The 22,561-nt window shown below is 37.1% G+C and overlaps 1 protein-coding gene across 9 annotated transcripts in view; it reads right to left on the reverse strand.

Moving 5' to 3' along the window:
• The window catches only part of LOC131438440 (hippocampus abundant transcript 1 protein), a 106,086-nt gene that overhangs the window by 54,480 nt on the left and 29,045 nt on the right, over positions 1-22,561 (reverse strand). For 7 of the 9 annotated variants that reach the window (XM_058608459.1, XM_058608457.1, XM_058608458.1 and 4 more), the window contains exon 2: positions 1,629-2,463. The exons of the other annotated variants lie outside the window; for them this stretch is intronic. In XM_058608459.1, the coding sequence (XP_058464442.1) occupies positions 1,629-1,707 (79 nt within the window). In that variant the 5' untranslated portion in view covers positions 1,708-2,463. The remainder of the gene's footprint in view (positions 1-1,628; positions 2,464-22,561) is intronic. 9 annotated transcript variants of the gene reach the window in all.

Consider the following 22,561-nt stretch of genomic DNA (forward strand, 5'->3'; position numbering starts at 1 on the left):
ACTTAGCGAAGTACTCAACAAAATTTAAAAAAATTGAGCAACAAATTCAAAATTACCGTAACTAATTAGCAACAAATTATTCACCTATTTGCGTTATCATCGGCGAGAGGTGCCTCGCTAACTTCATGCTCATAGCGACTAGCGATGAACAATAATTTGAATATTGAATTTGTTATAATTTTTTGTCAATAAAGTTAAAATTTTGAAAAAAAACAACGGTACGATCCCATTTTTACTCCTATTATATTCAGAACAAATTGGCTCAAATGGCACGTTCCCCTTGATATTTGGAGATTTGTGCCTTTACGGAGATTTGTGCCTTTATATTACGCCAAGGATGTTTTAAAACATGGGCTGTAAAGTCCCGGGCCTAACACATAGATGGTGCTAGTTTTATTGCAGTCGCCTTTTTTCAGATCATACTAACCATTAAAAGACAGCTGTTAAAATTTCCTGTTATTCTATTCTTTAGTTTGTGAGTTATTGTGAGAGTGACGCTACCTTTGTTATTTTCAGAACAATGGATCAAAACCAATTTCGTGTTTTAATTTTCCACTGCTTCCTGATGGGCAAAAATACAGTTCAACAATGGCTTGAAAAATGTTATGAAGACTTCGTTCAATCAGAAACAACAATAAAACGTTGGTTTGCTGGTCGTAGAGACTCCGTTGTAACACCAGAAAATAAAAAAAAATCAACAAAATCGTTTTGAATGATCGAAAAGTGAAGTTGCGTGAGTTAGCTGACATCGTAAAGATATCAAAAAAACGTGTTGGCTTTATATTGCATGAGCATTTGACGATGAGAAAACTCTGTTCAAAGTTGACTGTTGACCAAAAACGAGAACGCGTTCATGATTCCGTGCAGTGTTTGACCATGTTTAAACGTAACAAACCGGAATTTTTGCGTCGGTATGTGACAATAGAATAATATTTAGGAATTAAAAAAAGGCCTTCAAAATACCTCAGCATTCGACTAAAATTTCTTTCCCTGGAGAAACCTTTTTAGGTTTGGAAATAGATAGTAGTCGCTGGGGGCCAGGTCTGGAGAATACGGGGGATGGTGAACCAATCCGTACCGCAAATCATTCAATTTCTCCGGTGCTTTTATGCATGAATGCGTTGGTGCGTCTTTTTCCATTGCTTAATGAAAACTAGAACTCGTCTGACACGATCAGCTGTTATTCAAACACTAGTGGATAGATTGTCATGAAATTTGGTATTGGGTCATCTAGAGGTTTGTTTCCAACAAAAATATACCTGGTTCGCAACTATTTATTCTCTTTTCAGTGAAAAACCCGGGACTTTTCATTCCATGCAGTATCTTGATGTAAAGAAAATGTCGTACATTATGCCCTGAAAGGGGCCACTTCTCCCAACTGGCCAGTGCTGTGCCTCATCGAAAACTATTGCACTCTGATAAAACATTTACTTTTCAAATTGAAACGACGAATTGATATGTTGATTATTGAAAAAATCATTCAGATTCAAACATTAATTAAGATAAAATAATGATGATGATGACTCCGAATTTTAACAAATGTTTGTCCATATTTTACCGACAACGTCCACAACATCGGACCTCATCAGAAAGCGACATTGACGAATGTAGCATTCATAAAACTATACCTTGCCGACACAATGCCCGCTCTGGCCTGGACGGTTGATGTGTCAAATTGTGCTCCATTCTAAACCAGTTCAGTGTCATTAATTAATTCCTGTCGTCGTGTTTGTTGCTTCCTTTGATTTCGGTACCAGTAACTTGGGTGCGGTTCGGAGTTCCAACCGCTCCTCCTCCTGATGCTCCCAGGGGCGCCCTTGCCGGACGCAGTTTCAACGGTGGCTGCCGCCTCCCAGTGGGACTCATTGAAGCGCTACTTTATGGTGTCTAAATATAGAAATCATTACAGCGATTTTCCAATCAAAAGTGCAATCGTTGTCAGCTTTAATGTGATCCACCTTCAGTGGCGGTGCGGTTCACGAGTCGGCCCTTCAATTCTGCCATCGTTGAACGAGCATCCGTGAAGACGATTTATATGCAAATGGTCTACTGTAGAATATAAACTGCACATGTGTAACCTTGTGACGTACATCAGAACAGTGCTGAGCGCTCAATGAGTATTGGTTACCTGTTGCCTGTTATTTTCATTAGATATACAAAACATTCCCTGGGGTTGATTGTCCACTCTGCGCTCTGCGAGGACGAAACGACAGCTGATTCAAGTCCTATGCGTCACTGTTTTAATCCCCGCTAGCACCGACATAGCTGCCATAAGTCTGGAAAATCCTGTGAAGAAATTTGCGGTTGTGCTTTGTTCTTTCGTAGATTCCGCGCGTTGAAATATTGTAGTTGCAAATTATATACACACTATCGATTTTCAGGCACTAAATATTGACTCTTTTTCACATGAAAAGTACAGTGTTTAATGTCATTTGTTATAGTTAATTCAATTTATTATATGAGCTAAAAAAATTAAAACAAAGGTCAAAAGTTTAAATTATGTAACATCGGTAGTACCAGATCATTGTTTATTCCCTCCAAAAAAAAACACAAGATGCGACATAACCTTCCTTTACACCATTGGAACCACTGCTTGCAATATCCCATTGTCTTTATCTTGTTCAACCTTTTTTTTCTGTGAGATAATAAATGATTTCGGTGACACTTTTAAACCTGAAACATATTTCAACTCAACGTGATTTCATGTAATGGCTATCAATTCTTGATGTGTCCTTTTCCTTTCGCCATCATCCTTGACCTGATTTTCCCAAACAAATTACATTTGATTTTCCCAAACAAATTACATCGCCGGACTGTTCGCAGTCATCTGCGTTATTTCAGCACCCGAAAGTCAATTCCAAATGAAGATTTAACGGAGCAAAGAATAATGCGAAAACGGATATAAAAAGATTTACGAGTTCTGCGTATCAATTATGAGCATCCTTTTTTTGTGGCATAAAACTTTTCCCTCGACCACGGAGACGCCTACTAAAGTGTTTCTATCTTTCGTTCGTAGCTTTCGTTGGACGGTTATGTCGTTTTCGCTTGAGAACACTGAAACTGACCCAGGGTAGTTTCATCAAACAAACACTTTTCACGAAACTGTGTTGTTTTCGCTCTTAGCAACGGCGGTTTGAGCAAACCTGATATAACAACCAGGTTCGAAACTGACTCGATTTTCAGTTCAACAACGTTAAAACTAGGTTCGAAACTAGCTTCAAACAAACGGTTTGACAGCAGTTAGGGTGGAAACTGGGTTAGGTTTGGTATCAAGCGAAAACGACATTAGACACAGTCAACGGTTCGCTTATGTCATCGATGCCGTTATGCGACGACAGCCAACGAAGCCGAAACACGGCAAAACATAAAACTACTAATCATACAAAATTATCATTTGTTTGGCTTTGAAAATTCATTTGAATCAGCCGGCTCTGAAAAATTGAATTGCGAATAAAATCCAAAAGCAGCATACGAGACTTTAGATCCGTTCATTCGAATATAAGTTAGTGGAAATCGATCTAGCCACCTCTGGAAAAAGTGCGTGCCTATTTTATGGCGTTTTCGTTTTTAATTTGCACTACACCGGTGCAGTGCTACACTGAGGCATGCATAAACGAACAAAACTGACGAAAACATAAACAGTAACCATTGACTACAATAAACGATTCCATTGCACAGAGCTACACCAAACTTTTGATGAGTGCTACACCAGTGGTATCGGTGCAGAAAAAGTGTAGCACTGGTGTAGTGCAATTGGCAAAAACGAACGGTTTCAGTGCAGCTTTCGCTACACCGGTGTAGTGCAATTTAAAAACGAAAACGACATTAGAGACTTTTTTGCACATAGGGGTAGATGGGGTAAAACGCACCCTCTAAGGAAATGTAGCTATATCTTAACTATAGAGAATAACACGGAAAAGTTTCATGCATGACTATCTTCCGTAATCATTATTTCTCTAAATTACGTACAAATACTCGTTGAATGCATTGAAAAATACATGAAATATCTTATTTTCCAAAACCCTTAGAAATTGTCTATTGAAATATATGCGGGGCATGACGCCCGATCGTGGAAAACATGAAAAATATACATTCTAAATTACGCGAAGTGACGATTATTTGAACATAGAGGCAGAATGATCTTAAACAACGGGTAAACATCCATCAACACAACGGACTCATGACAATCCTCATAAAGCTTCTTCTTCATATTTAAAGAAAGCTTTAGACTTTTCGTTGACGAAATATTTGCCAGGTGGAAGATTGTTCGCTATTATTCATTAAATTCATAACCTGTGGATAATTTTTGTAAGCGAATTCTTGAGAATTTTGCCTCACACAATTCGGGTCGTTTTGCCCCCAACAATATGAGACGATAAATTTGACGATTTTTCTATAAAATCGCAAATACATCGTCTGTATTAGAACTAATTTTAGAAAACCCGAATGATTGGAAAAGAAGTTCACTGGTTACATAATTAAAATCGTCTTCCTCACCCTAGAAAATTACTATGGAACGAACATCAAAAATTCTTATAACAGAGACATAATTGTTTTTTTTTATTTTTCCAGATATGATTGAACCATCGCTACCAAAATTTTATAGTTATCTGTTGTTATGGCGTACTTTCAGTTTCATTAAAATTTCAGTGAAAAAAATTGGTAACTTTTGAGAAAAACAAAAGGTGCATTTTGCCTCGGGGGTGCGTTTTACCCCATCTTCCCGTAATACTCTGTAGCTCCGGAAATCGGTTCCAAATAAAATTTAACAGCTTGCTCTGGGAGCACAAGAGTTTCAATTTGAAACTTCTCCTAAATTTTCATTTCTGCTTTAGTATTCCTTTTTCAGTATGTTTTTCATTAGATACAGGAAAAACCTATTTTTATCCACCTAGCGGTGTGATGGTGCCTTTCTTATGTTACTTACACTATCATAAATATTACTTAGGGATTCTTAAAAAAAACTGTTCGTTCAATAGAAACAGGAAAATTTGTTCAGGTGCAAACTAGGATAACCTACAAATCAAGACAGTTTGGAACCAAATTTACAAGAATTTTCACATAATTGTTCTAAATAACGATTTGAAATTTTTAACACACTTTACCCGGTAGTTCCGGAACCGGAAGTCAGGTACAGGTAAAATTCAATAGCAACCTATGAGGCAATATTTCGTATTGCCACAATCTGAATGGCTAGCAAGCCGAAACTTGTTCTGTCCGAGACGTCAGTTTAGACATTCCACTCCGGGGTAGTAGCAAAAAGTGTTTTGCAAGTAGCATTGACTTTATGTCTGCCACCAGGTCGCGCTAGCAGTTCAACATAAACTGCTACGCACTGATGAGTCAAAGACGAAACGTAAAATCAAATCATTATATTTATTTCCAATCCATATTCTATACAGCATAAACATTAAAATATGTAGTATGCATTTTGCTGTCTATCCATTGTATTTTCCCTCATGGCCGATTGAGATGTACATGTTTAGCACGTAATGTTCACCTTTGTGATCTAATGAATCGCGGTTCAAATCCCAGTTGTTACCAACCTTTTTGTTTTTGCCTAGCTCATATAGCAAGTCTATGCAATCACTATGACCGACACCCTGTGACAATTGCCGACTTTTGAACTGAGGCCCGGAGGATTGAATATCATACACCATATGACTCAGCTCGTCGAGATCGCAAAATGTCTATGTGTGCGCGTGTAAGTGTGTGTAAGTGCAAAAAAATGATTTTCTCGGACAGCCATCTCCGATTTTCGCAAACTTAGATTCATAGGAAAGGTCTTATGGTCCCGTAGAACTCTATCGAATTTTATCCGGAATTACAGGGTGACATGTGCGAAAAATGGCAAAAAATATACTCTTAATTTTCTCGGAAATAACTGAACCGATTTTCACAATCTTAAATTCGTTCGAGAGGCCATACTCTCCCATAGAACACTTTTAAATTTCATCCGGATTTGACTCCCGGTTCCAGAGTTACAGGGTGATATGCGCAAAAATTTCAAAAAATTAGTACCCCATGTTCTTCTGAATGGCTGATCCGTTTTTTACAAACTTAGATTCAAATGAATGGTCTCACATACTCGTATAACAACACTGACTTCCGGTTCCGAGATTACATGGTGATGTGTAGAAAAAAATTCGTTTGAAGCGTGTTTCTAAGCATAACAAGGCAAATACGAAAAAATCCTCTGAATTAGTCATTTAAAACTTATGTTATTTATGTGTTGTTAGGTATTGACCATAAAAATTGATTTAGAAGATATCATTTACTATTTCCCGGGTCCGAAAGTACCGGAATTAGTAGTCAAAATCCTTCGTCATTCAGAGCGAAGAAACAAAAAGAGAAAATTCACCTAAATTTGTCTTAAAACTGTTCCTAATTTCAATTTCTTATTTTCAAATAAAATGTCTTACGGCTCTATATACTGGTGTTTAATCACATCCGGATTCTACTTCCAGTTCCGGAACTACAGGGTGAAGTGTGTTCAACATTTCAAACGATCATTCAGAACGACGACGAAGAAATCGAGAGAAATTCTTTTAAATTTGGTTACTCAAAACTGTTTCAATTTTTATGATGTGATAGCTAATACCCAAACACACCTTTTTGAAAAATAATATTAATGAGAGTATGAGTAACTTTAGAAAAACATCATCACACGACTAGGTGGATTAAAACAGGTTTTATTTCATTGATTTTCTAACAATGCAATTTTCAAATCACACGTCATCATCCGGAAAAAATATTGGATTGGTTTAAAGTGTATTGTTCTGAAAATATGCCACAGGAGTGAGACTGAGAATAGAACCACGCACCGGTTTTGCAAAGTCTGAGCATGAACCAAGTTCTGCAGAATTTGGTTGCTTTCTGAGAAATGTTTCATCACATAAAGCAAAGCCATTCCTGTAGTGGAATTTGACCTTCTGTTTCATCAGATTTCGAAGCCGATTCAGAGTGTACAGAACCAGTGTGCATGGCTGGTGCTACGATTCTACTGACACTACGAATCCTCCCAGGTCGGGGCTCGAACATACGACAACTGGTTTGTAAGACCAGCGCCCTATGCATTGAACCGCCAACCCGTACAATGTTTCATCACATCCAGAACATATTTCGAACGATTTCCCTGAATTGGAAACATTTGCCGGGTTGATTCCTGTCTCTGCAAACGACGAGATCTGATGTTATCCCGGAAAAAAATTGAGAAAAATCGACACTGGAACTAAAATTGAACATTTTTTCCTATGCTAAATGTCTCGGTTCAGCCATCTCTGAGAAAGCGGAGTAAGCTCAATTTAGGAATACTAGATCACTAATTCCGGTACTTTCGGAACCGGAAACTGGGGCCCAATATAGAAGAAGTATGTTCAATAGGCCATAAACTAACAAGGCTCACACACATAGTTATGTTCTTTGAATCTTGAGTAAGCGCTGAATCATACTTTTGTCATCTATCCGAATCGATTATAAAAAATTTGTATCAAAAATTGTGAATCGATTGTGAAAATCGATTCAGCCATCTCTGAGGAAATTTAGTGCACTCACCGTAGCCTATCGATATGAGAAAGGCAAAAATAAAATATTTAAAAAATACCTTCTTTAATATAACTGATTTTCAAGTTTTATTTTTGAAATGAAATAATAACAGATTGTTAATAATAACTCTGTTAGTATCTTCATATAGTAGTTACCCACAGTTAGACTAGAGTCAAAACTGTGCGCTGATGATGCAAATTGTACTTCTTGGTTATAAAGCGGAGCGGGTCATTTCGCCGAATAGGTTATTTCGCCGAAAGAGTCACTGAGTTTCTTTGCTTTAGTTAGGTCCGAACGAGCGGTATCGAATACCGAAAACATTTGCTTGGTAGATACACTTTAGCAGATTCTCTGATGCTTAGTAGCTAATAATATCAGCAAGCTTTCTTGGAAACTTCGTTCTGAACATCATGAATCAGTCTTTATTAAAGAGAGTAGTCTAATTTATCCGTTAATTTGAATATAAGATATCTCAGAAGTACAAAATGGACTTTAACACTATCGTCTTTTGTTTGTCTTTATTTTAAATCTTTTCGAATTACCATATTAAGAAAAATAGGGAAACATTTAAGGATTCAATGAATAGACCCTTTCGATAAAATGTTATTCGGCGAAATGGCTTTCGACGAAATGACCCTGGTCTTTATGACGAATGCTTATGCTAAATTTGAGTCGAATCAAAAAATGCAAAAAACGACCTTCGAATTCGAGTGGAATTACTCATCTGGCATCACAAAAAAGCTGTCTCCAAAGATGATATTTTCAAAATTGAAAATCACCAGGCAGCATCACTGAATTATGTTTGGTTAGGCTCCATTTTTGCCTTGTGTTTCAAGGAAGATACTAAATCTTTCAGTAACTAAAGGGTGATTTTTTGCTGGTATCTTTTTGGCAACACTGTTTTTTTGACAGATCACTCGTAAATTGTGTCTTGTGTCATTGTCTAACTTGTTCAGTTTGGTATATGATTTAATGATGAATCGTCATTTGGTCTCTAATTTAATCATGAATGGGCGCTGGCAAAGTTGGAGGAAGATCCACGTTTTTATCGAAAAATTATGTTCAGCGACGAAGCTCATTTCTAGTTAGATGGATACGTCAACAAGCAAAATTGCTACATCTGGAGTGAAGACCAGCCAGAAAGCATTGCGAGAGTTACCAATGCGTCCCAAAACAGTCATTGTTTGGTGTGGATTATAGGCTGGTGGCATCATCGCGTCGTTCATCTTCAAAGGCAACGATGGGCGGAATGTAACTGTGAATTTTGTTCTCCTAAAATAGAAGACATGCCTGACATGTGGTTCCAACAGGACGGTACCACATCCCACACGGCACGCGTAACAATGACCAAATCGATAGCCACCTTCAGTGATCAGTTTATCTCACTTTTTCGGCTCGTCAATTGGCCATCTAGATCGTGTGATTTAACGCTTTTGGGCTATTTCTAGTGGGGTCATGATAAGTCTCACTTCTACAAGGATAAACCCACAACGACTGACACACTGGAATCCAATATTGAAGCATTTTTTCGTAAAATACCGGTCGATATGTTGGAGATCCCCAATCTGATGGTAATAACCGAATTATAACAACTGGAGTAATTTATTTCAGAAATATTTTGTAACAAATTTTGGAATATTTTTGGCTGGTAAACTGGTAAAATAACAAAGTCATAACAAAAAAGACTCTAGCGGGAAAAAAATCGTAACTGTTTTTGGAACGTTTGTATCACAATTATTATTGAATTTGATATAACTACAGAAGTTTATAACAATAGTTATAACAAATTAGATAGCAAATTTAACACAGAAAAAGTATATCAAGGCTAACTTTTAGCATCGTTTCAATCCAAATTGTTGAATGATTTTATTTATTAAATGAATAATTTATTTAGTGATCTGATTTCTTCTTTTAGTTTTTTGAAATTGATTTGAACTCATTTTTTTCAATTAATGAACTTTATCATGATTAAATTATATTGATCGTTCTACCGATTCGAGATTCGAGTTCTACCTTTGAGATAGGCTGGACCTTTCAAAGTGGAAGCATTTGTTTCTCTACATAATATATGAACAAAAAAAAAACAAGAATTGAGTACAAAATATGCCCTTTTATCGCCGTTTTCCATCGATTTGGCCAACGTATCGGTCAATATGGTGGTTTTTTAAATCGTATGGTATGGGGAACAATGGTCGTTACAAATCGAATGTTAGTCGAGCTGTATGGCATGTTGCACCGTCCTGTTTAAACCAGTAGCCATTCAAACTATTTCATACGAGCAATGGGCATCACAAAATCATTTATCATGGCTCGAAAACGCCATTAACAGTTTTCGTTGCGCCATCATCGTCTTGGAAAAAATTGGAACCAACCACCATATCCGCACAAACATCATACCAAACTGTAACTTTCTGCTCGTATAGAATTTGGTTGAGGGTTTTCAGTGGCATAGAACTGACCATTTTGCTTAGTAACGCATCCATGTTGTTAAAACTAAGTTTTAACATTTCACAATTATCCAACCTAATGTCTTTTAATGATTCGACTTTTCAATGGGAAAACCAATTCATGTGGTACTTGGCATTAGGTTTTGATGTCCGTTTAGGTGGGTCCTATTTTACACTCTCAAGATAGTTTCTGGACTTTGAAATGGGTTCCGTTTTCCTCGGTCATAAAATGTCGTTTTGTGTGATCCACTACAAATATTATAATAGAACAATATTGGTGCGGTCGTAGAGGTATCTTGGATCCAAAAACAACTATGAATATTCCATTATGAAAATCATATTAGTTTTAATTTATCTCCATCCCACATCATCAATCTGTTCGGTCATGCGAAAAATTTTCCCCACACTACCATTTTCCGGTTTTCCTAGGAGGCAACCCCACAAAACCAAACCATCGAAAATGCACCCGTAGCATGTGGTATCCCGATTCTCTGGCACAGTAAAAGTCAACTTTCGCTCCAAACACGAAAGTGCAATTTCATTTTCGTTCGGCCTAGTAATAGCACACACACACACAGTCCCAGTTTCGTGCCGTGAGATCGATTATTCTTTGCAGTCCAAATGACGAACTTTTCCCGACCCAGAATTCAGAACGGTGCCCCCCCTCCCATCTTCGTGAGGGAACTAAAGGCACACGAACGATTCGTCATACTGCGACAAGAGTGAACTGAATTTTCACTAAATCAATCAGCAAAAGTGTATGCTTCGTGCTTCAGGCCTGCCTACCGTGTGTTTTTGCATACCAGCACAGTACAAGTGATTACAGCACATGGTTTCGGGAACAATTTTCCGAGCCCTATGATACGATGGGAACTTGTCACGGAAGAGTTACCCTGCCTGTCAACGGTAATTACCCGACCCGAGGTGGTGGCCTGTTGGTTGACGGTTTCCGGTTGCGTTTACCCGACAAAACATGCGGTCTTTATGGGTTATTAAATTCTGGATCTGAATATTACTTGTACTCGATACTTTCCGAATGAGAAAGAATGCTATTTTTTTTGGGACAATATGTTAGTTAGCGAGTTTTGTACTTGAACTTGGAACGCTCCGGGGAGGAAAATCAATTCGTTTCGTAAATCGATCTAAATAAATATCTGGATGATGGAGCATGATTACATAAAACTACTGATAGCTCTACCATCCTGAATCATGGCCGGGGTTTGATAAATTTTCTCTTTCAAAATAAAAAAAATATCAAATGGAAGCAGACTCCAAGTTGTCAAGTTCTTTCCTCTACTCGACAACCGAAAGCAGTTCAAGTAAATGGTTAGGATTCAATGAATTGTAGGCTATAACCATATAACAGTCGAGTGAACGCAGTACAAACAATGAGAACGGCAACGACTAGGAGACGACGACGACCGGGACAAAAGTGCGCATGTCTAGTAAATTGTTCTCCTATAAAGTGCTCGAAGAAAAACTATCAAACACTCTTGCTTTCGGTACGGATGCACTTGTCGGTGCACGTGCACCTTCGATGTTTGAGCACTAGTAAGCTAGTAAGCAGCAAACATCGATAAGTGTGTCAATCACTCAGCTTGGTGAAAAAGAACTAGAAATCAATGAACCACGGCTGATAAAAATTGATCCTTCAAACACATCATCAATTGCGAATACCAAAGAAACAGTTCCATGCTCTCATTTTCGATGCGAATTCTAAAGTCTTAAAAATACCGTTGCATTCCTAACTGCATTAACTGAGGAAAGATATTCAACATCGCCTGGAATAACGCCAAATGGAAGCTGATCATTTCCCGCAGCGACTGTCACGTTACTTCAACCAGAAATATAAATTCTCTCTTTTGCACCAAATAACCTTTTCGTTTGCCAACTGCTGAGCTGGCCTGGGCATCCGGCCGAGGATGCTCGTTTCCGGATACTGACTGACTGCTAATTAAAATAGTTTCCATTTACTGTGTGCGCTGATTACCGTAAATCAATCAATCGGCCATTAAAAAAATACTATTTTTAAAAATGAAATTCAACGCATCTTATCGAAATCAACTTCCAGCTTTCATGTCGAATATAATATATTTAGCTTCTGTTTTTCCGATCAAAGAAGTATGAAAGTATCTCTAAACAAAAGAAGATTCATTTATTTCCTTGCGTTAAGCTTCGGTTGCCTAAAGTTTGCGAAATACTCGCGAATAAAGGGTGATTTTTTTGCTGATATCTTTTTGGCAACACTGTTTTTGACAGATCACGCGTGAATCGCATCTTGTGTCTTTGTCAAACTTGTTCAATTTTAGTTTCATAATTTAATCATGGATCGCCTTTTGGTCCATAATTTAATCATGCATGAAAGTTGAAGGAAGATTCACTTTTCTATCGAAAAATTGTGTTCACCAACGAAGCTCATTTCAGGTTGAATGGATACGTCAACAAGCAAAATTGCCGCATCTGGAGTGAAAACCAGTCAGAAGCATTACCAATGCATCCCAAAACCAAAGAAAATCACTCATCACTGTGGTTCATTTTCGAGATTCCGCAGCTCAGAGTAAGATATCAGATGTAATCTCAAAAAGTTATGCTCACCGAAACGCTCATCGCCAGGCACGTACCCAGATGGGGGCCAAGGGGTCCTGATATCTCTCGAAATTGGACAATTTTATATACTACTTTTTACATGTCTGGGTCATTTCGTCGAATGGGTCATTTCGTCGAATGCCATTTCGCCGAAAGCCGTTTCGCCGAATGCCATTTCGCCGAAAGCCGTTTTGCCGAAAGCGTTTTTACCGAAAGCCGTTTTGCCGGAAGCCGTTTCGCCGAAAGCCGTTTCGCCGAAAGCCGTTTCGCCGAAAGCCGTTTCGCCGAAAGCCGTTTCGCCGAAAGTCGTTTCGCCGAAAGCCGTTTCGCCGAAAGCCGTTTCGCCGAAAGCCGTTTCATCGAAAACCGTTTCGCCGAAAGCCATTTCGCCGAATGCCACTTCGCCGCCTCTGATTTTGCATTTTCGAGCAGAAATGCAATATTCTGATGGTGTTTCGTTGCCATTTCTACTCGAAAGTGCAAAACCAAAGCAATCCACGCCACCAGTGTTTTTCAATGAAAAACGCCAATAATATCGTAATTGGAATTAATTGAAAATAAAGAAAAACAAAAGATGATAGCGTTAACACCCGTTTTGTTGATCTACAATTATACTTCCGAAATATCTCATATTGAAAATAACAGATAAACTCATTTCCCCACGTTTAATCCAGGAAGGATACTCCCCTGAATAAAGATTGATTCATGATCCTCAGAACGAAGCTTCCAAGATAGCTTGTTGACGTTATTAACTAGTAAGCATCAATGAATCTGCTTAGGTGTATTTACCAGGCAAATATTTGCGGTATTTTCCGTTTACTGAATGGCAAATGAAAAAATATCTAATGCGGCTTCGTCACATCGTTCTCGTTCGTGTGCTGTTCGACCTCGCTCCCGCTTGTTCGGACCAAACTAAAGCAAGGAAACCTAGCTTTGAGTAGACCGGACAAACGTGGGGGTTACAGGTTTATGTACGAGGAATCAGGGTCATTTCACAGAAACGGCATTTCACCGAAAGGGTCACTTCGCCGAAAGTCACTTCGACGAAAGCCATTTCGCCGGAAACCATTTCACCGAAAGTGTCATTTCGACGAATTCTTTATTAGTCTTAATACCGTGATTGGAATTGATGAAAAAAGACAAATAAAAAATGATTATGTTTACTCCCGTTTTGTTGACCTACAATCGTACTTCTGAAATGATCCGAAGACTTGAATAAAAGGTGTAGATTTATTCATGAACTTTAGAACGTATTTCCCAAAAAAAAACCTTGGTGACTTTATTAGTGTACATAACAGGTTTGCGGTATTTTCCGATAACTGAGTACAGATGAAAAAATATTTTTAATGCGGCTTCGCCAAATCATTTTGTTCGTATGCTATGCGACCTCGCTACCGCTCGTTCGGACCTAACTGAAGCAAAGAAAGCTAGCTTTGAGTAGACCGAGCAAACGGGGCGGTTACAGGTTTGTGTGCGAGAGGCTACCGCTTCCGACGGCGGGCCGGCGGACAACTCAGCTGGTGTCACCTCTGTGGCCTCTATCCAAGAAACGTAAACAACAAAAAAAAATCGAAATTACTCTCGGTGAAATTACCCTTTCGTCGAAATGACCTATTCGGTGAAACGACTTTCGGCGAAATGACTTTCGGCGAAATGTCCCGCTTCCCCTTTTTACATACTGTTTAAACATCCATTTTTGCCTTTCTCTTGTAGAAAGGCTATGCAATCACTAAAAACCGACTTTTGAACCGAGTCTCGCAGGACCGAATGTTTTATTCAATGAAACCTCAATTTACGTAAATTTATTTTACGCTACTTTTTCTATGTGATTTATTCGAAATAACGCGATTTTGAATTTAAATTACGCGATACTTGCGTAAAAAATACTATCCAACATGCTTCAGTTAACTAATATTATGGAATGTATATTACGGAATTGTTTGGTTTCATGGAATCTAGTTAAATCGTGGGTATCCAAGAATTCTCTTGAAAAAAGAAATCAGTATATAAACGAGTGACTGGTGACTATTGAGTGCGGAATGTGCTTGTAGTACTATATTCAGCAAATTGACATACTGTGGTAATGTCTGTGGAAGTTCTTGTCCATTCAAAATCTCCTTGGAATATAGGCCTTAAGGTCTACCAATGTAACCAACGACATTAGTGAGTTTCTTTTTTGTGGTCCATACTTGTATTGAATTATGAGCAAGTGCTTGTTCATCCAAACACTACATGGAGTATAGGCCTTAGGAGCTACCAACATAACAAAGTGCATTTATGAACCTATTATTTACGTGAGTAACTAAAGTCCATGTCTGTAACAAATTAAATTAGTTAAGTGGCAGTATGTAAATCAACGACTTCGACCATAAGTATTGATAAGTTATTCATAAGCTGCTGATTACTCGTGTAGATCTTAAGACCTGTTTTTACTGAAGTTGGACTACTGATAATATACCTAGAACAGCTATAAATAGACAAATAAGCAATCTGTAGCTTTAAAAATATGAACAGTAAACAAAATATATACATTATCCGTTGTAATTTTAGCTGTGGCCCATTGTATTCCCCCAATGACTTGAAATATCTCTTACGGATTTCCATAGTCTCAGAATATTCACAAATGGTCCTAGATGCTTTTGCGTATGGAGGTAGCTTGATTTATTATGTTATTTGTACTAAATTTTAAATAAATTGAACTGAGGTTCCAGTGTATAAATTCGTTTTTGCTAATGATCGCAGAAAACATCCTGATTTGGCAAGCGATTTGTAGCTGTGGGCTTCTTATAAAAATGAGATACTAAAGGCGCACCGAGAATCAGATACATGAAGAAGTTAGATGTTTTATTTTTGATTAGGGATCCTCCCAAAATGGAATTCTGGGTACGGAAGCTGTGAGATGTTAGTATTACAGTGTGACAGACTCAATGTAACTCAGTTCTGATTGTGGAGTTGAGCGATGTCTTACCGAAAAAGTCGATTTTTTACCGTGAAAACTCTTTTTTCTTCAGTATAATCTCCATGTTCTCCAACATTTTGATGCCCTTTAAAAATAAGATTTGCCTAGGCCTTCAAAATAGGCTTCCGTTTCTGCCATGACCTCAGCATTCGACGAAAATTTCCTTTCCTGGAGAAACCTTTTCAGGTATGGAAATAGACAATAGTCGCTGGGGGCCAGGTCTGGAGAATACGGGGGATGGTGGACCAATCTGTACTGCAAATCATTCAATTTCACCATTGCATAAAAATGCAAGAATGCGCTCTTTTTCCATTGCTTAGTAAAAACAAGAACTCGTCTGACACGATCAGCTGATATTCAAACACTAGTGGATAGATTGTCATGAAATTTGGAACTGGACTGTCTAGAGGCTTGTTCTCAACAGAAATATACACGGTTCGAAACTTAACTTTTTCAGTAAACCTGTTTTTCACTCCCTTCAAATTTCCAAAAAAAATCCGATAGTTGGTTCAATGTTGGATAATAAATATGCGAGTGCCATTTTATCGAACGCATTCTTTAGCATGAGGCAGCCCGAAGAATTTATCCTCAACAGATACATATGATTCGGATTTGGTAGACGATTTGTAGCTGCGGATAAAAAATCAATTTTCGTTATAAATTAATTTGAAAAATATTTTAAAAAGATCATTCGAAAACAAAAGCATTCTACCATTCATCTTAAAGCACACAAGTTAGATTTTGGTCAGATTTGACTAGTGGCCTATTCAGTCAAATGACGGTTTAATGGTTTTCGCCCGGACGAAAACAAATTAGGTAATTGTTGAGCGGTGGTCATTTTTCTTCAGAACTGCAAATAAAACCTTTTATCTAGATAACAAGTGAATCGAGCTTTACAAGAGGCTCTGGTCCACTAGAAAATTGATAGTACCTGTTGGTATTTCTCTGGATAGAATTAGCCTAGAGGCCGTGTGGAATCCGGTGGCAAAAAATAGCGAAAAATTTATCCATTGGGTTTCCGTTGCATTTGCAGGAGTTTCTCCTTTTGTACTTTCAGTTGAGGGATTTTTTCAATGATTCAAATCTGGAGACTTCTTTTTTTACTGAAGACGAATTTCGCCCTCAATCGTATTCGGATTTGGTAAAATTTTACCAATAGTCACTTTGCATACTTTGTTTTTCCATAATTAAGCTAGACTGTTTTTTTGAAAAGGGGTTAGTTATTTTAACCCAGTTTTTTTCTAATATTGATTGTCGAAAAATGACAAATCCTACAAAAAAGCGTTAGAATAGTGATTTTCCCAAAATTCTGTCAAATTTTCTAACAGTTTTTTTAAGTGTATTTTTATCTAAAACTTAACTAACCTTAAAATCGTTATCACCGAAAAATACAATAAAACTCAATTTATGATTAGATTTCACAAAATAATCTGCAGCTAGTGGTCCGATATTTGCAAAAAGTATCAAACCGGATATAAAAAGTTTGAGATAGAAAAACTTCATTTTCTTCGCGTTTCGCCTTTGGCTCATAAGTTCGTAAAGCAGTTCAAATTGAACTGTCAATACCACCTAGAAGTTCATTTCGAAACACTAGTTCTGAAAAATAAAATCGATTTTCAAAGTTTTAAGTCGACTTACATAAAACATCAAATTTGCCCCCAGATCAAAAATCAAACAGATGAAAACTTTCAAGGAAAAAAATGTTTTCCAACTAAGCATTTTTGTTTTCCAATACTGACACTTTTTTGCAATTATCGGGCCACTGGCTACAGAGTATTTTTTTTTTCACCTTTTATTCTTGGACGGGTATGACTTTCACTTTAGTTTTGTTTTCGTTACTAAGATACTGAAAAATATCAGCTTGGGCTGGGAAAAGTTTTTGTTAGATAAACTTGTTTTTTAAGTGCCCATTTTCAAACGTATGAACGGTTGATAAGGACCCTTGCTTGGAGTAAAATTTAATCAAAATCAAAAATGGTTTCCTTTTAGTAAATCGACATTAAATTTTATAAATCTATTGTTCAGTGTTTAATCATCCACAGCTGGCAAACAGTAGATCGCTTGCAAGGTTGCGGATCACACTTTGCATTAATGCAAGAAAAATCAGCATTATTTTTTCTCGGAAGTCGGCTGCCCAAAGAAAATGAAAACAATCAATCCTCAATTTTTGTCATGGTAAATAACAATAGTATAGTGGACTTAGTAGATAATCGAGACTCACACGAATTCTGTTAAGCTTTGTCTTGTAATTTATGAATCCACGGGTTGGCATAGGCCATATTCACTTCTACTGTAGCATCCATTTTCTATTTGTTTCTACTGTAGAATTCATTTTCTATTAGGAAAGTTTTAGCACCAACCACCAAGAGACTTTTGGCAGGATCTTTTTTATCTTATTTTTTATATAATGATTTGTCAAAATGATAGCATTGAAAATGAACGAGTACAGAAAAAAGTTTATTATGCGGGAAAATACGCATTGTTGGATATGAGTAGATCTGAACATGAGAACTCTTTTCGGCCCAAATGTGGAGGTCGTTTTCTTATAAAGGGGATGTTTTCACTTACAACTTTAGAAAGCTGCTAAAGGAGGAATAACTAGATGGTCGGAACAATGAAGTTGTGATACGTTTGACCATGAACCTGGGCGCATTGTCAGTATAAAAGTTGACCATGAAATTATTCTGTACAGTAAGCAGTTTCCTGAAACAGAAGACTAGGTTCCATTTGAACTATTTATTCGGGAAAACCAGTGCACAAAAGGAAGAATTGATTTACGATAAATATCTAACAAACAGCACAAAACGAAAACAGAATATACTGCAGTGTTTGTTTTTTTTTCTCTCCATGCTCCGGATATCGACAAAGTCTGGTTTGACATTCAAATGTAAGATCCGGGCACCAGTCACCAGCACGCGATATCCAACTTGGCGCTAGGAAAGAATAAAAACAAACAGGAATAATAAAATTGCCACATGCACGAAAATTCGTCACAGAAACCAGAACCATCGTATGAACCACTGCCAGGCAATAGCAAAACCAATTCAGCCGCTTTAGCAATAAAATCAAGAACACAATATTCTCACACCCCTGTACTGCATTCTTGCCATGTCACGTTACTCCAATCGATTACTTGCTTCAGTCATTTTAGGTACTTTATACATACTGTAAACAACCGTAACATTAGCCGAAATTATCTTGCGAACGTTATGCTTCTGACACACAGTTGGAGCCGTCTGTCCCATGAAGAAATCAAGGTTTTCTGAATGGAAGCGATTCCCAGAATGTACTCGTCTGTGCCATAAATTTCATTCTTTATGAACTGTCACCCCAACGGCACGCATGAATTGTCTAATGTGGTTTGAAGTGTAATATCTGTCTACTAGTGAGGTACTAATATATGAACAGTTTAGTAAGATAGGGGGTTTTGGAAGATTGTTTCTCGTTTTTTTCTCAAATTGAAATGAAATGCAATTTCTATGCAAACCGACTGTTGAATCGAAACCCAAAGCCAAACATTTTCGCAAACTTAGGCTCAACCGAAAGGTCTTACAGTCCAATATGTTGTTATTGAATTTTAATCGGATCCGATCTCCCGTTTCGGAGTAGGGTGAAGCGTGTTTGAAATTTCATGCCATCATTTAAAGTGAAGAAAACTTCTTTTAAATTATTACCCAGAACTGTTTCAAATTATAATCTGTTAGATCGCGGAATTTTTTGAAGATTTTCTTAGTAATATTTATGAAGATATGAGTAATATAAGAAAGGCACCATCTCACCACTAGGTGGATTAAAAACGGTTTTTTTTGCTACAAATCAATGAAACTAAAAAAAAAACATATGACACACTACTAATTCTGCATTCTCGGATGTTCACGACTTAAAAGGACGTTTCCATCCGATATAAATTCGTTATTGTTAATAATATCGCTGAAAACTTTCAGATTTGGCAAGCGATTTGCAGCTGCGACAAAACAAAGTTAACGTTATCAAAACATCTCCGGAAAATGTTCCCAAAAAAAACTTAAGTAATCATTAAAGCACTCAAAAACCCTTCAACGTCTTGGTCGGAATTGTCCGAAGCTGTAAAAATGATGCTTCGTAAATGAATTGACAATAAAATCAAAAGATGGCAATTGGTTTCTAGTCAAAACATTTATCTTTCGCTAACGGCCAACGTTTCGAAGGTTATACCTTCATCTTCAGGGTAACTATAATTTTATACATTATTTAGTCATAGAAATTTTCACAAAATACAATGATTTTACAACGACTAGAAATATTTTTCGTCATGTACGCGCATCGACTCCGATTGAGCACTGAAGCATTGCAAGCAGCGAGTATGGAAGTGCTTGCGAAAGTTCTATGGCAAGATAATTAAAATTAAAATGACTGTATAAATTGTTTTGTGTTCTCAGTGCAGAGTAGTCGTTTTCTATTAACTTTTTTTAATGTTTTCTGTGACTAACTAATGTATAAAATTATAGTCGCCCTGAAGTCGACACATAGTCTTTCTATGTGAGAAATTCGAAAACAACCGTCTTGAAAAGGCGGTGGTGTTTTCTTCTTCCATACCAGCAAGTACCGGTTTTTTCATCGTCAATTTTGAAATTCATCGAAATATAGTTTCGAATCCGGAAGTCGAATCTGGATGGAAAGGCGCAGTATTTTTTAAGATGATGATAGATTTAATTTGGATCATGATTTGTGAAAATCGGTTTCACCGTTGCTAAGTTATCGAAATGAGTTCCGATTTTGGAGCGACCGCAGTGACTTGAACCGAGAATCATTGGATCACAAAGTGCGTCCGTTAATCGACTAAACCACATCTGCTTAGCTAGTAAATGGTGCATATAAATTCATACCGTAGTATTTGCAAGCCGAATGCAAATTACAGTCGAAACCAGTAAAACATTCAACATTAAGTCATTACAAATGAAATTTTCCGTCTTAGAATTATGAATTGTAATTTGAATTGGTTCGATTTAAGCTCCTCTGCACTGACGAGTCAAATACTTGGCCAAATTTGAATCTGTCTACATTTCCAGTTGAATTCATACAGAATACAAAAAATATTTAAACATGCTTCTTTTTATAGCAAATTCGAATATCGGGGCCATTCGTTCTACTCCTTTTATCATGTTTTGCACACCCTACTCTTCAGAGAACGCAAGTTTACGAATTTAAGGGGCGGGTAGGGTCTAACACTTTTTAAAAATCATTCATTATTTTCTTTATATTTTCTTATAGTAAAACATTTTTAGAGTATTCTTTAAAACGTTCAAGCCTATTGGAACGAAACTCTGGATGTTATGGACCTTTATCTATTGCTATCTCATTCTACGAAGAAGCAAGAGCTCGACGCACAGGCCCTAGATTTCTACTTCGATTGACTTCAAAACTTGACAAAACATTCTTCAAATGTTTCGTTATAATAAATCATACAGAAACGTTGGGGCCTAGAAAAACTTCTACTCTAACTATGCTGCTTTCATTTATTTACTTCTGATTAGTCTGCGCTGAGATACAGTGGACACCGCAAATCATGACTTTTAAGAAGCGTTCTCGAAAATACCTCTTCACCAGCTTATTTCTCAATATTTTTCCACGAAAAAATTACAAAGTGTTGCTCGAATGATGCTTTTTATCATGCAAAACATTTGAATTTATTTTGTTCAACGAGAATTCTGAAAAAAAAATCGCAAAAATGATGATTTTTTTCATCGTTTTGAACCTACCCCCCACCCCTTAAATGATGTTAGATTTGGCTCGCCACTGGCTCTGGCTGTCGACGAACGATCTCCGACGAGAACTTAAATTACATTAGTAGCAATTTATTTGGCCACTTTCATCAATTTCAACAACTTTGCAAGCGAGTAGCATGTATTTTCGCGATGTGCAAGCAAAATTTTGGACGTGTAGCCACACTTGCTTTGTTTCCATTTCCCCAATCGAGAAACAGTTATTAAGGTCAAGTACTCAACACATTTGTACTCTAATTTATAGAAAGTCAGCTCGCAATTACTTGGTTAAAAAACTGAGCAATTAATTATTAATGAATGGAAGAACGTGCGAGAAATGCCAACTTAATAAACACAATCAGGCACATCCTTCAGACTAGAACTCGTGTCTTAATTCTCCATTTAGAAGACAAATTTAGAAGTCGCAAATAAACTGTTTGATTTCAAGTGTCTCTGTTTTTACTAGCACACAAGAAGTAAAACTGAAGCCATAAATGTTTCAACAAACATGTTGATTTTGATTCAGTGTTCAGAACGGTCAATAATTTCGATAAATAAGTTTTTGAACGCGTGTTTATCTTTATGTGTATAAAGTTTTTCTTAAATATTATGAGTTTAAACAGACACCATGCAATTTATTGTGCTTTGAAGTGCTGTTCCAAATGAGAAGTGTAGAGAATTGTTAATAAAAATCTTCACGGTACAATTACAATGTCAAAGTTATTCAAAATTTGCGCCAATGAATTTTCAAGTGAGGTAATGTGGAAATCTAATCCACTGAAAAAAACACTTTTTTCGGAGCTTGGTAGTCGCTTACTCGTGTTGATGAGCAAATGAAACAACCAGAAAAATTATCAGAAAGTACGAATTCCTCATAATGAGCTCTTCGCTGATTTCAAATCAGTTTTATTTCCAAACAGCCCAACTAGTTTATCTTTTATGAGAAATCCTTCTACAATTGATTTGGATCTAGCAGATTAATGCAACATTTGTAGTGAATAGATTACTCAAATAGACTTTGATTCAGATCATCTACCAACAATACTCAAGATTTAAAAAAAGGAATGATTATTTCAATTAGTTCTGTATTCTACCACCTTAGAACTAATCGTCTAGGACACAGATCTCATACCAGAAGCAATGCGAACCCTGAAATTGTTTTGGTAAGTTAGGCTGATATCGATACAGCAATCGTTTTTTTTTTAAATCATCACATGATTAAAGTTAGGAGTTTAACAGTTCCAAAAGCTCAAGCTAAATTTAATTCGCCTCCTTCGTCAAAA

Source organism: Malaya genurostris, chromosome 3, assembly GCF_030247185.1.
Source record: "Malaya genurostris strain Urasoe2022 chromosome 3, Malgen_1.1, whole genome shotgun sequence".
Classification (NCBI taxonomy): domain Eukaryota; kingdom Metazoa; phylum Arthropoda; class Insecta; order Diptera; family Culicidae; genus Malaya; species Malaya genurostris.